A 14,671-nucleotide genomic window follows, 5' to 3' on the forward strand; every position below is an offset into this window, starting at 1 on the left:
TCAGTCTCCCCCCAGCAGCCCCTTGCCCGCCCCCCAGTTACGGGCAGACCTTGTTTCTCGAACGTCTCCCATCTCCAACAATTCAGTTCTCCACCAAGTTGTTCACAGAAAGAAATGTCTCAGTTGTCGACCAAAACTCCAGTTTTCGACCCGACAGCGCTTTCCGGCTGGGCTGGCACCTCAGCGGGACTGCAAGCCCCTGGCAGGCGACGGCCGAGGAGAGGGGGCCTCGCTGCTGGGATTGGCGCCCCTTTAAAACGAGAGGCCTCCACCGGGCCAGCCTTGCGAGGGTGTGACTGTGCTCACAAAACAGCAACCACGGGCAGTTGGAGAGCTAGGAAACCCTGTTGGTTTGGACAAAAGAAAGCAATGAACCTGGGAGAGCATTCGGGAGGCAGGGACAGGAGTAACTCCTTTAAGGCTGGCAGGCGGTGGGTCTGTGAATTTAAGAAAAGAGTGTTTATTTATACATTAAACAGCACATCAGGCAGGGACTGTTTATAGGAAAGGCTGACATAGGGAATCAGTGGGGTCTGGAACGATTACCTTAATTTACATTATTTAATGGGAGAATGATTCAGTTTTTGAAGGAATCGCTGCTCAGACAGCCTCTGGGATGAAGTTCGTTCCAGAGACCAGCGTCCACTGTGTTTCCTGGGCTCCGCCCTCTTGCTCAGCAGGCGGTCCCCGCGGAGGGGCGTGGCTGCTCCTTCCTCAGGCTCATCGGTCCCCTCCCCCTGGGCTCTGGGCACGGTGGTCACCCACCCTCTGTCCGCCCGTCACCCCTCAGAGCTCACCTGGCGGCCGCTGACTTGCCCTGATTCGGATCCCGTTTCGGAGTAACTGCCGCCCCTGCCCTATGTCATTGGCTCTGCTGGTTCTCTTCCTTCTTATCTTTTTCTTAAATATATTATCGACTTCAGGGAGGAGAGGAGAGGGAGAGAGAGATAGACACATCAATGATGAGAGAGAACCATGGATCGGCTGCCTCCTGCACGCCCCACACGGGGATCGAGTCCGCAACCCGGGCCTGTGCCCTGACCTGGGATCGAACCCTGACCCCCTGGATCCTAGGTGGACGCTCAGCCCCTGGGCCACGCCGGCCAGTGCTTCTCTTCGTTCTGGGGCCACTTTATCTCGCTGCCCTTTTCCACCAGATTACACACAGGCGCCTATTGGAGGGCCCTCATGAGTCTGTTTTGTACGTGTTGGATTTTGTGGTTGAAAACACACTGGTCACTGGTTACGGAGAACCGATTCTTTGAAAAATCTCTTACTTATCGTCCGTTGAAATAACAAAACCTACAGCTTTCTGACATGTCCCTTCCTCCATTAGTTTCCAATGTTGGTCTTCAAAATGAGTAATTGAGTTTTTTCTTCTCAGACTTTGTCTCGGGAGTTCCCAGAGCAGCGAGGACTTTGGGAATGGTAGGAAAGTGAACAAATATTTTTTAAAAAATCTCTGGGTTATCTTACCTTTTCCTGTGTCTCACACTCTGGTTTCCCGCACAGGTTTATATTTATGATGGGAAGAACATGTCCTCCTTGCACAACTTCACTGGCGAGCAGGTACGCGTCTAAAACGTTTTTCCCACTTCGCATCTTAATGTCAGCATTTCCTAACGTCTTACAGGTTTTCTTGGCAAATCCTAATGGTTTAATATTCAATATGTAATAAACATTGGTTCAGTATTCAGTAGCACAGATGTAAAATGGGCTTTGGGTATTTTATATTGTTTTAATCAAAGTAATTTGTTTAGGCAAACACTTTGGTAATTGCATGTTGTGCTAGTTTTTTTAAAAGGAAATGCAGATCCAAGTCACTCACACACAAAACCAGGAACGTCCTTTTTCTTGGCTGATGACGCTAACCTCTCCCCTAAGGAACACTCTGTGCTTTGTAAATGTCCCGGGTGCGGGTTTACGCCATGAGGTGGTAACGACGCGGGAAAAGTGCGTTAGCACTCGGGGAACAGCTGTCTGGTTTTCAGCTCCCGGCTCAGGCCCACGTCCTGCTCAGCAGAGATGGTTGGGCCTCGCGAGAGGGTTGGTAGCAAGAGGGAGTGGACCCCCGTCCTCACAGCCTCTTCCCACTGGGGGACAGTCAGGGTTGCTGCTCAGCTGGGAGCGAATGGCCTGCCATTGGGGTGCAGGGGGGTGTCCCTCTGTGCTGGGGCGGCTTCCTCACCTCAGGCAGCTCCTCCTGTGTGCAGGCATGATCCTCCTCCTGTGTGCAGGCATGATCCTCCTGTGTGCGGACATGATCCTCCTCCTGTGTGCGGGCATGACCCACTTGTGTGCGGACATGACCCTCCTGTGTGTGGACATGATCCTCCTGTGTGTGGACATGATCCTCCTGTGTGCAGGCATGATCCTCCTGTGTGAGTCATTCTCCTCCTCTGTGCAGACATGACCCTCCTGTGTGCGGGCATGACCCTCCTGTGTGCAGGCATGATTCTCCTGTGTGCGGGCATGATCCTCCTGTGTGCAGGCATGATCCTCCTGTGTGCGGACATGACCCTCCTGTATGCGGGCATGATCCTCCTGTGTGCGGGCATGACCCTCCTGTGTGCGGGCATGGTCCTCCTGTGTGCTGGCATGACCCTCTTGTGTGCGGACATGAACCTCCTATGTGCGGGCATGACCCTCCTCCTGTGTGCGGGCATGATCCTCCTGTGTGCAGGCATGACCCTCCTCCTATGTGCGGACATGATCCTCCTGTGTGCAGGAATGACCCTCCTGTGTGCAGGCATGATCCTCCTCGGCTCTTTGTGGGGAATCTCGGCTTTGCGTTAGGACCATTAGGCAGACCTGGGCTGCCATGCCCAGTGTTACTATTATTATTACTTTAAATATTTTTATTGATTTCAGAGAGGAAGGGAGAGGGAGAGGGAGAGAGAAACATCAGGGAGGGGAGACAAAATGAGCTCATCCCTTCAGAGCTGTCACCGTTTCACAGATGGGAGCCCGTGGTGACCGTTAGGAACTGTTCCCGTTATCTTACTGCGTTGGCACCACTTACCCCTCGGACGCAAGGCAAACGTCTGTGGCTGAAGGCCCGGCTGACGGTGTGTCTGTCTGGCCAGTGGAGCGGGAGGGGGCAGTCGGTTAGGCCTGGGACGAGCACTGATTGGACTTGGACTTGGTGGTATCTGTGTGTGCGTTGTTTCTTAAATATATTTTTATTGATGTCAGAGAGGGAGGGAGAGGGAGAGAGAGAAGCATCCATGATGAGAGAGAAGCATGGATCGGCCGCCTCCTGCACACCCCACATTGGGGACGGAGCCCGCAACCCGGGCCTGTGCCCTGACTGGGACTCAAACCGTGAGCTCCTGGGTCATAGGTCGACGCTCACCACTGAGCCACGCCGGCCGGGCTGTATGTGTCGAAGTCACTGAAATGATGCACACGGGACACGCTCTGCTCGTGAATGCAGGAGAGTAACACGCTCGGTGCCTGAGGCTGCCGTGTGGGTGGATAAACGGCAGAGGCGTTCAGGCTGAAGCACTGTGCGCGGAGGAACCGCCCGTCTCCTTGACCCAGAGACCACGGCTGCCGGTGTCAGACCGGCCGGAGGGGTAACCGTGTCCCTTCGTCTCCTTTCCCAGATGGCTGCGTATTTCGGATTTGCTGTCGCTGCCACGGACATCAACGGGGATGAGTAAGTCGAAGACGGTGTTTCCAGAAACTGCTTTCGTCCGGGCTGACGAGCGCTTTCCTAAAACCCAGCGTTTCCTCTCTGCCTGGTCCGCTCCTCTGAGGCTGCTGAGCAGGAACCGGTTTGAAGCAGCCTTACCAGGAACGCTAGGCGGCCTCGATGTTTTCCATCATCCCTCTTATTTTATACTTATTTTATTATTTAAATTTTATTGTTGAAGTGTTACCGATGTCCCCATTTGCCCCCACTGCCCTCTCCCAGCCGCCCCCCCCCCCCGCCCCAGGCCTTCAGCCCCCTGTTGTCGGGTCCATGGGTGATGCTGGTACGCATATGGGTTCATGAGCTGATGCCTTCCCCCTCCCCTGCCAGCCCTCATAATGCCTTTTAATGGGTTTGATCGTATGAAGGAGAGAAGTAATGGTGTGGATTGCTCCTGGTTTTATTAGACGAGTTGGAGGGGCCTTCAGCTTTGAAATGGTCGTTCTGAGCCTCCGTGTGGCTGGGAGGTGGGGGAGTGGGGGGGAGTGAGGAGTGATGGGCGGACTGGATCCGCACGAACGGGTCCGTTCCCTAGTTTCGCGGACGTGTTCGTGGGCGCCCCACTGTTCATGGACCGCGGCTCGGACGGGAAGCTGCAGGAGGTGGGGCAGGTCTCCGTGTCCCTGCAGACGGCCGCGGGCGACTTCCAGACGACCAAGCTCAACGGCTTCGAGGTCTTCGCGCGGTTCGGCAGCGCCATCGCGCCCTTGGGAGACCTGGACCAGGACGGCTTCAACGGTAAGGCCGGCCGGCTGTGCGCCTCGTGTGCCGGGTCCAGCTGGAGAAGTTCTGCCCCGTGACAGCCTCCTTCCGGGGGCGGATGCGGGCGAGAGTGACAGACACCCCAGGTCCAGCGCGGAGGCGCTCTTCCCTTAGAAACCGGAGCGAGCATTTCAAAAACGGATCCCACGCGCTGCTGTCTGTGCAGCAGAGCAGGTGGGGCAGTGCCCGTGGGAGAGGGACGGCCCGGCCCCCAGCCCCGCCCTGGCCCGCGAGCCGGAGTGCCCCCTGTTGTCCCCCATGCGGACAAGCGCAAACTCAGCGCCCAGGCACCGGGCACCTGACTGTCCTCACACGCAAAGCTGCGATTGTGTGAACATTTTTAAAGCTGCAACTGCGTTGTGACTGAGGGAGGTCCTCGCTCCCTGCACGAGGGCAGAGGAACAAGCTCGCTGTTTAGAAGAGTCCCGTTTAGTCATTTACTCAATCGCTGCAGGTATTTTTTAAAAAATGTAGGTGGCTTTTATGATAGGGTGAAATATAGGTTACACGTGGCCAAGATTTAGAAAAGACACTGTTAAAGCCCTTTCTGAGAGATCTGCACAGTTGAACCGTTAGTGTGTGTGTTTCATCAACAGCAAGTAGGGACCTGCCCCTTAATATCTACAGAAAGTTAAACATGAAGAAGGAAACTCACCCGTCTCTCCCGGGGCCCAGGCAGCCGGTGGGGAGGGTGAGGCGAGGGCGGCAGAGGCAGCGGGAGTGGGCGCGTTTGTAAAACATTTCAGTTAGAACGGGTCACAGTGACCACTTGGTGGGTTTTGCTTTAGTTTTTTTTTTTTTTTTTTTTTTAAGAATTCCAAGCGTTTATTGGTTTATGTTAGTTCAGTATAAGCTGAGCAAGACCAAAAAGGATTTCTGATATTCAAGTTTCCAAGCCACATTGACTTTTGCTTTTGGGGAAAAAAACACACAAAAAACCCCAAACCACGCGCAGCTGCTGGCTGGATGTGGGAGCCAGGGCAGCCTGGGAGGGGTCTGACCCTCACCCGGCCACTGGAGGGCGAGGAGCTCGAGGCCCCGGAAGGTTAGCTGACTGGTCGCGGGCCAGACCCAGAGCGTCTGCCTCCCCTTGTGTCACTTCCGCCCGGTGCTGCTGAGTCTCCTCGGGTTCGAGGCTGCCTTTGAACGGGACACACCAAGCCCTCTTCTCTCCATCCCGCCCCTCCCCTCCTCCTTCCTCCTTCCTCCCCCTCCTCCTCTCCCTCTCTCACGTCTCCCTCTCCGCCTCCCTTCCTTCCCCCCAGATATCGCCATCGCCGCTCCCTACGGGGGTGAAGATAGGAAGGGGATCGTTTACATTTTCAACGGCAGATCCACGGGCTTGAACACGGCGCCATCGCAGGCCCTGGAGGGGAGGTGGGCCGCGCAGAGCATGCCGCCCAGCTTCGGCTACGCCATGAAGGGAGCCACGGACATCGACCGCAACGGGTACCCAGGTGCGGCCGCACTGAGCACACAGGCACTCGGCCCAGAGCAAACGGCCTGTGCTGAGAGGTGCTGTGCTGAGTGGGTGCTGTGCTGAGTGGATGCTGTGCTGAGTGGGTGCTGTGCTGAGTGGATGCTGTGCTGGGTGGTGCTGTGCTGAGTGGTGCTGTGCTGGGTGGTGCTGTGCTGCGTGGTGCTGTGCTGAGTGGATTCTGTGCTGAGTGGTGCTGTGCTGAGTGGTGCTGTGCTGGGTGGATGCTGTGCTGAGTGGTGCTGTGCTGCGTGGTGCTGTGCTGGGTGGATGCTGTGCTGGGTGGATGCTGTGCTGCGTGGTGCTGTGCTGAGTGGATTCTGTGCTGAGTGGTGCTGTGCTGAGCGGGTGCTGTGCTGGGTGGTGCTATGCTGGGTGGATGCTGTGCTGAGTGGTGCTGTGCTGCGTGGTGCTGTGCTGGGTGGATGCTGTGCTGGGTGGATGCTGTGCTGAGTGGTGCTGTGCTGCGTGGTGCTGTGCTGGGTGGATGCTGTGCTGGGTGGATGCTGTGCTGCGTGGTGCTGTGCTGAGTGGATTCTGTGCTGAGTGGTGCTGTGCTGAGCGGGTGCTGTGCTGGGTGGTGCTATGCTGGGTGGATGCTGTGCTGAGTGGTGCTGTGCTGCGTGGTGCTGTGCTGGGTGGATGCTGTGCTGGGTGGGTGCTATGCTGGGTGTATGCTGTGCTGAGCGGGTGCTGTGCTGCGTGGATTCTGTGCTGTGTGGTGCTGTGCTGAGCGGGTGCTGTGCTGCATGGATTCTGTGCTGAGCGGGTGCTGTGCTGCGTGGATTCTGTGCTGAGCAGGTGCTGTGCTGCGTGGATTCTGTGCTGAGCGGGTGCTGTGCTGCGTGGATTCTGTGCTGCGTGGTGCTGTGCTGCGTGGATTCTGTGCTGCGTGGTGCTGTGCTGGGTGGATGCTGTGCTGAGTGATGCTGTGCTGAGTGGATGCTGTGCTGAGTGGATGTTGTGCTGGGTGGTGCTGTGCTGAGTGGATGCTGTGCTGAGTGGGTGCTGTGCTGAGTGGATGCTGTGCTGAGTGGTGCTGTGCTGAGTGGATGCTGTGCTGGGTGGATGCTGTGCTGAGTGGTGCTGTGTTGAGTGGATGCTGTGCTGAGTGGTGCTGTGCTGGGTGGATGCTGTGCTGAGTGGTGCTGTGCTGAGTGATGCTGTGCTGAGTGGATGCTGTGTTGAGTGGATGCTGTGCTGGGTGGATGCTGTGCTGGGTGGTGCTGTGCTGAGTGGATGCTGTGCTGAGTGGGTGCTGTGCTGAGTGGATGCTGTGCTGAGTGGGTGCTGTGCTGAGTGGTGCTGTGCTGAGTGGGTGCTGTGCTGAGTGGTGCTGTGTGTCAGTTGAAGTTTGTAAGGAAATCCAGGGAAGTTACACACAAGCGAAAAATGCTCCTTTTGAGTTTTTGAACGTTAGACATCTTTTTTAAAAAATTGTTTTTATTGAGGTCAGAGAGGAAGGGAGAGGGAGAGAGATGGAAACATCAACGGTGAGAGAGAATCATGGATCGGCTGCCTCCTGCACACCCCACGCTGGGGATTGAGCCACAACCCAGGCCTGTGCCCTGACCTGAAATCGAACCTGGGACCCTTCAGTCCGCAGGCTGATGCTCTATCCATTGAGCCACACCGCCAGGGCCTTTTTTGGTTTTCAATGACCTAACATTTTTGTGGATTTGACTAATCATTGTGGTTTTTAACAAATACGTTATTTCATGTAAGTCTCTGGAGAATGCGCGCTATTTCAGCTCATCACCATCTTCTGGAGAAGAGACTCAGTGCGTTGGCCCAGCCTGCCCACTGGTTTGAGCCAGTGGAGAAAGTGAGATTTTTATTTTCTGGCTCATATATGCAATAGACCTGGGATTATCATGGGTCTATTCCTTAAACGAATATAGTGCAGAAAACGTAACTGCCTTTTTTTGGGGACAGTTCCTGTGAGCTCAGTGGGCAAGTCTGTTGAAGCGCTCTTAGAAATACGACAGGAAGTTGATTCTTATCTCTGTCTGTGTTCAAGGATTTTCTGGTTATAAGTGCAACATATTTATAGAACTTTTAGCAAATACAGCAGAACGTATTTTGCAATCTTTTTTCCAATGCACTCATACACATTTATGAACAAAATAGAATTGTGCTTTATGCACTATTAATAGCATATTTTATTCACTGAAAGTATCAGAAATGTTTTCCCATGTCACTAATTTTTCTTCAAAAGCATGAGTTTTATATTTTTCATTTTATCAAATGACTATATCGTATCGTATTTGCCTATTTTGGGGCATTTATATTGTATATAATTCTGGTGTGGATACACCTTATTTTTAAAAACCTTTTATTTTTTTATTATTAGACAAAGTTTTAAAATTGTTTTGTCAAAGATAAGCATGTTGTCTTTTTTAAGTTTGTTGATTCGCTTGTCAAACTACAGTCCCACTCCCTCTAAACGAAGGTTTTGCCGCTTTTTAAACCACGTACCAGCAGCGAGCGAGCGTCCTCCCCTCACGTTCGTTCCCGTGTCGCGTGCCATCTTTGTTCCCTTAGAGTAACTTTATGTGGCGGGTGGGAACTGTCCTTTTGTCTTAATTTTCAGTTTTTGGTTATTAGTGAGGGTAAGCGTTTTGTTTATTTGCATCTATTTACTTCTGTGAATTTCTTTTTTTACATCTTTTTTTTCTGTCTGTTTTATTGGGATGTTTTTCTTTCATTAATTCATTTTTTTTTTACCTTGTGGCGGGTGCCTTAAAATAGCATGTTTTAGGCTATTAACTCAACTAAGACAAAAATAGGTTTACAGCTGTTCGTGTGGAAAATAATGACAATAATAAATAATAGAACAAGAATAAACTCTGTGCTTCCTATGCACGTAGCTGTACCCCTCCTTTTCCCTGCCCCCGTATACTTCTTAGCTTCTCACATTTGCTTTTTTTGGGCATAGAGAAGTTCTTAATTTTTTTGTAGTACAATCTGCCCGTCTTTATGTTGTTTTTTTTCCCCACGTACTTTTTTTTGCCAGGAAAGGGCTTCCTCCAATCTAGCTTGTTTATAGAGCGAGAGAGAGCTGCGAGAGGATTCTTTTTCCTAACTGTGAGCCCTTTTCACCTCTCACATATGAAGACGAATGCCTTCTGTCTGCGTTGATGTGAGTGCTGTCTGCTGTCAGTTCTAAGTATTCTAAACGTATGCGATGTGCTTTTTGGTTTTGGTTAAAAAAATAAAAAAAATGAAAAAATACCTGTACAGCGGCATCCACAGGCACCCCAGGGCTTCCCTCATGGTCCATGTTTTGGGGTTCTGCTCCCCGCTGTGCTGGTTTTACGAAGTGTCCATGGGAAGACCGTCCGCTCGAATGGAAGACTCGTTTTATGAGGCGCGTTTGCCGTCGGCAGTAGCTCATTTCGAATTTTCCTGCCCTAGCCTTCTAAAGGTCGTCTTCCGCCTCCTCATGGAGGGAGATTTGAGACTGTTTAACGCCTGATCGTCTGTACTGGAAGCTGTATGGAATGGCATGTGAATTTTAAAGAATCACTATCATCATTATTAACATTTTTTCTACTCTCTTTTAAGACTTGATTGTGGGAGCTTTTGGTGTGGACAGAGCTGTGTTGTACAGGTGAGCGCCTTCCCATCGCCGCTTCTGCTCTGAATTCATCGAGCGTTTTATGGTTAAGTCCCAGTGCTTTAATGTCAGCGTAGTTTTCTGGAAATGACGGCACAACCTGCTCTTTCTCTTTAAGATTTACTGCGGGCAAGCGGTGCCTGTAGAAGGGGAGGTCCCCACGTAGAGAAAGCGTAGACGTCGTTAATTTCCAAGAGCATGTAGGGTCTCCCTCTTCGTTCTTGAAATCATGTCTAGAGAGTCTCCTACCTTTTCAGTGTCCCCCAAATTCTAGGAGTTGGCGTTTTCCGCTGAGGGGCGAGAACCTAACGCGTGTTCGGGCGTCACATTCTGGGCACGGAGGCCGTGTGCAGCGACTCCCGGGACCACGGCTGCTCAGAGCAGCGTGGACGTCCAGGCCTGTGTCTCCCAGCTTCGTGCCCTGCCCAGTTACTATGTGCCCACAGCCCCTCCTGCCCCGGGCCGTCCTCCGCCTCCCAGGAGATGGAGGTGCTCACCTCCCACGGCCGCGGGCGCGGGCAGGACGCGCCGGCAGCTGCTGGGCCGGGGCTGGAGGAGCGCGACTGGCTCCCGGGCCTGTGTCCGCCAGACGCGTGTCCTCGGCCGGGGGTCGGGGCAGCGCAGGCCGGAGCGGCTGCGTTTCCGGACAGAGTTTAAATCGGTGCCTCTTTCAGTTTTTATTTTATTTATTGTAAGTTTTAAAAAATATATTTTTATTGATTTCAGAGCGGGAGAGAGAGATGGAAACATCGATGATGAGAGAGAATCATGGATCGACTGCCTCCTGCACGCCCCCTACAGCAGATGGAGCCCACAACCCGGGCCTGTGCCCTGACCGGGAATCAAACCGTGACCTCCCGGTTCATAGGTCGATGCTCAGCCCCTGAGCCGCGCCGGCCGGGCTCCGTGTCAGTTTTTACAATGGCTGCTCATGAAGTAACACATGCAGGCGGTAAACAGTCAATAAATAAAAGGGCATGCAACGGAGAAGCCTCTTCTCAGACTAGTCATTCGTTTACTAGTGTGCACACTCAGAAACATGCTAGGCGTTACCGTGATTGTGTGTGTGCGTGTGCATCCTTTGCACACCGTGGCTTTCTCCCGTGTCGCACTGCCAGTGCCTGTGGCGTGTATCTCAGCTCCCCCGTAACAGCACGGATGGCGCACGGCCCTCGTTCCGCTGTGAGCGCGGCGTTAGGTCCATGGCGCACGGCTGGCTTCGCTGTTCTGCTTTCGTGGGCAGAGTTCAGAGAGTTTGGCCAGTCGTCCCGCTTAGCCTGGGCCCGAGGGATTTGCTGGTCACGGGACGTCCTGCTGGAATCAGGGCAGCCCCGGGCGACGGGGACAGTGGTCATTCTGAGGTTTAGTTCTTGTCTTTTCACTGCCCTGTGAGTATGAACCCGAAATGCTCAGTCAGCCCAACATTGCAGACAGCTTCTTTATTTTCCTCATTCCCGCCTCTCTCTCTCTCCCTCCCTCCCTCCCTCCCTCTCTCTCTCTCTCTCCCTCTCCCCCCCCCCCGCCCCCCCACTAGAGCCAGACCGGTCATCACAGTCAGCGCTGGCCTTGAAGTCTACCCGAGCATTTTAAACCAAGACAATAAGACCTGCTCACTGCCTGGGACAGATCTGAAAGTTTCCTGGTAAGAGTATTAGCTGAATGTTGTGATTATTATAGTTATTATTCTGATGAGTGGTTCAGTTATTTTATTTTATTTTTATAAAATATATTTTATTGATTTTTTTACAGAGAGGAAGGGAGAGGGATAGAGAGGTAGAAACATCGATGAGAGGGAAGCATCGATCAGCTGCCTCCTGCACACCCCCTACTGGGGATGTGCCCGCAACCAAGGTACATGCCCTTGACTGGAATCGAACCTGGGACCCTTCTGTCCGCAGGCTGACGCTCTATCCACTGAGCCACACCGGTTAGGGCATGTGGTTAAGTTATTATAAAAACAATCGAAAATGAAGGTAGGGGGTGAGATAGTGCAAAAGCAGAGTTCATTTGTCTGCTCTCTTATCATGTCATAGATTGGATTATAGAAATACTGTTCCAGAAAGATATGCAGAAGCTCCAGAAGTATGTTAAAAACTAGTGGAAAGTTTATATATATATATGTGTGTGTGTGTGTGTGTGTGTGTGTATTTGATTTTAGAGAGAGGAAGGGAGAGGGAGAGATAGAAACATCAATGATGAGGGAGAATCATGGATCGGCTGCCTCTTGCACACCCCACACTGGGGATCGAGCCTGCAACCCGGGCCTGTGCCCCAACCAGGAATCAAACTGTGACCTCCTGGTTCATAGGTCAACGCTCAACCACTGAGCCACGCCGGCCTGGCCAAAAACTAGTGTAGTTTTATTAAATGACGCATGCTCAATGAATATATTAAAAAAGAAGGAAAAGCTAATAAGATTTCAGAATTCATTCATACTTAATTTTTAAAAAGACCCATGAACATTTTAATTTTTAAACGGTATGATCTTTTTCAGATTTAATATCTGTGAGTAGCTGTATGGAAAAATATTATTTTGCTCTAATATACCAGTCTTCTATTGTCCCTTTACTAGTTTTTAAATAAAAAAAATATTTTTTTAAATTTAACGTCTGAATTCTTCTATGGCTTGCGGTTTCTCAAGTCTCCATATTTTTATGCTACTCTTCCCTATAGCGCATGATTTTGCATATTTTCATTTTACCTGTATTTGTGATTTTCTGAAGATTTTTTTCTTTAAACTGACATGTTTTGTCTAAAACATTTTAAGAGAGAATGGAGAAACCAGTATCTTTCTCCTACACGTCGGAATAAGTATGACTTGGTCATGACAGGTCTGGACCCACATGCTGTGACGTCACCCCGAGAGCCCCACTTGGGGGAACACCCGGTTCCGGGTACAGGGCCGGAGCGCTCAGAGCTGGGGGGGTGACGGGAGCTGGGATGACTTTCTTTCCCAAGAGCCGGGGAGAGCGATCGCGGGCTCGCTAGCGAGGGGGGGGCCCCGTCGGGGAGCTGGCTCGTCGGGGAGCGTCGGTGGGACTTCGATGACGCGGCGTCACGTCACGTCCAGATTCTGTCCCTCGTTTCCACGTGTCCCCGGAGCTGGGACTCGGGGGGAAGCGGGGAATCCTTTCCTTTCTTCCTCATCGGGACGAGGGAGGAGGGGAGCCTGCGCTAGGGAGGCTGAGGGAGGGAAGTTTGTCTCGTTTCGTTGTTAAATACAAGATGAAGACAGACAGACAGGAAGCTCTGCCGGGCGAGCTCCCCGCGGGCGTGAGGCGTGAGGACACGGAGCACGGCCGGCCTGCGTGACGACGCGTGTGCTCTTGTTTCCCTGCAGCTTCAACGTCAGGTTCTGCCTGCGAGCGGACGGCAAAGGCGCGCTTCCCGCCAAACTGAGTAAGTGTCCGCATCCGTGTCCGTGTCCGTGTCCGTGTCCATGTCCATGGGAATCACGCGAGTTACCGACGCTGCGCACCAGCTCACACTGTGGGGGCGGGAGTCACTCGGGCCGTTGTTACGTATTTGAATGTTTAGTCCACAATCACTCTGTGTGGAAACTCCTACCCAGTGGGGAAATGACACACCTGTTCGTTGACGCGGCGATGGGTCGCCCCTGAACGTGCCTGCGACCCTCACCGGGCCCAGCGCGTCCCTGTGCGAGGGAACGAGCCGATGGCCCGTAAGCGAGGGGTCCCGATGGCCCGTAAGCGAGGGGTCCCGATGGCCCGTAAGCGAGGGGTCCCGATGGCCCGTAAGCGAGGGGTCCCGATGGCCCGTAAGCCAGGGGTCCCAATGGCCCGTTAGCCAGGGGTCCCAATGGCCCGTTAGCCAGGGGTCCCGATGGCCCGTAAGCCAGGGGTCCCGATGGCCCGTTAGCCAGGGGTCCCGATGGCCCGTTAGCCAGGGGTCCCGATGGCCCGTTAGCCAGGGGTCCCGATGGCCCGTAAGCCAGGGGTCCCGATGGCCCGTAAGCCAGGGGTCCCGATGGCCCGTTAGCCAGGGGTCCCGATGGCCCGTTAGCCAGGGGTCCCGATGGCCCGTAAGCCAGGGGTCCCGATGGCCCGTAAGCCAGGGGTCCCGATGGCCCGTTAGCCAGGGGTCCCGATGGCCCGTTAGCCAGGGGTCCCGATGGCCCGTAAGCCAGGGGTCCCGATGGCCCGTTAGCCAGGGGTCCCGATGGCCCGTTAGCCAGGGGTCCCGATGGCCCGTAAGCCAGGGGTCCCGATGGCCCGTAAGCCAGGGGTCCCGATGGCCCGTTAGCCAGGGGTCCCGATGGCCCGTTAGCCAGGGGTCCCGATGGCCCGTAAGCCAGGGGTCCCGATGGCCCGTAAGCCAGGGGTCTCCTGGGACCTCCGTCCATAGGCCTCGGGGAGCCCCCGCTGGCTCTGGCCTGGAGGTGGTTTAGAAAGAGCAGGAGACACGGTCTGGGCCACTCATGTAACCAGGTGGCTCCCAGGTGGCTCTTCCCTCCCAAGACGTGGTCCTGCGTCCTGAGAGCGGGGGGAGCGTTAAGTCCTGTGGCCACGATCTGCTGCGTGGTAGGGACGGTGCTGGGAGGCACGACAGCGGGCGGAGGCTGCACCTGTGCGGTGGTGCGTGTGGTGGTGCGTGTGATGGTGCGTGTGATGGTGCTGGTGCGTGTGCTGGTGCATGTGGTGTGTGTGTGCTGGTGTGTGCAGTGGTGTGTGTGCTGGTGCGTGTGCTGGTGCATGTGGTGTGTGTGCTGGTGTGTGCAGTGCTACGTGTGCTGGTGCTGGTGTGTGTGCTGGTGTGTGTGGTGGTGCATGCAGTACTGCGTGTGCTGGTGTGTGTGCTGGTGCTGGTGTGTGTGCTGGTGTGTGTGGTGGTGCATGCAGTACTACGTGTGCTGGTGCTGGTGTGTGCAGTGGTGCGTGTGCTGGTGCATGTGCTGGTGTGTGTGCTGGTGCGTGTCCTGGTGTGTGCGGTGGTGTGTGTCCTGGTGTGTGCGGTGGTGTGTGTGCTGGTGCGTGTGCTGGTGTGTGTGCCGGTGTGTGTGGTGGTGTGTGCGGTGGTGCGTGTGCTGGTGTGTGTGCTGGTGTGTATGCTGGTGCATGTGCTGGTGTGTGTGCAGTGGTGTGTGTGCTGGTGCGTG

At 53.9% G+C, this 14,671-nt stretch overlaps 1 protein-coding gene across 1 annotated transcript in view; it reads left to right on the top strand.

The window, feature by feature from the left end:
- The window catches only part of ITGAV (integrin subunit alpha V), a 56,420-nt gene that overhangs the window by 25,952 nt on the left and 15,797 nt on the right, over positions 1-14,671 (top strand). Inside the window, exons 9-16 of the mRNA XM_081095551.1 lie at positions 1,385-1,428; positions 1,513-1,569; positions 3,609-3,661; positions 4,233-4,435; positions 5,725-5,916; positions 9,504-9,549; positions 11,090-11,197; positions 12,896-12,954. Of these exons, the coding sequence (XP_080951677.1) occupies positions 1,385-1,428; positions 1,513-1,569; positions 3,609-3,661; positions 4,233-4,435; positions 5,725-5,916; positions 9,504-9,549; positions 11,090-11,197; positions 12,896-12,954 (762 nt within the window). The remainder of the gene's footprint in view (positions 1-1,384; positions 1,429-1,512; positions 1,570-3,608; positions 3,662-4,232; positions 4,436-5,724; positions 5,917-9,503; positions 9,550-11,089; positions 11,198-12,895; positions 12,955-14,671) is intronic.

The sequence above is a fragment of the Myotis nattereri genome, assembly GCF_964212035.1.
Source record: "Myotis nattereri genome assembly, chromosome: 7".
NCBI lineage: Eukaryota > Metazoa > Chordata > Mammalia > Chiroptera > Vespertilionidae > Myotis > Myotis nattereri.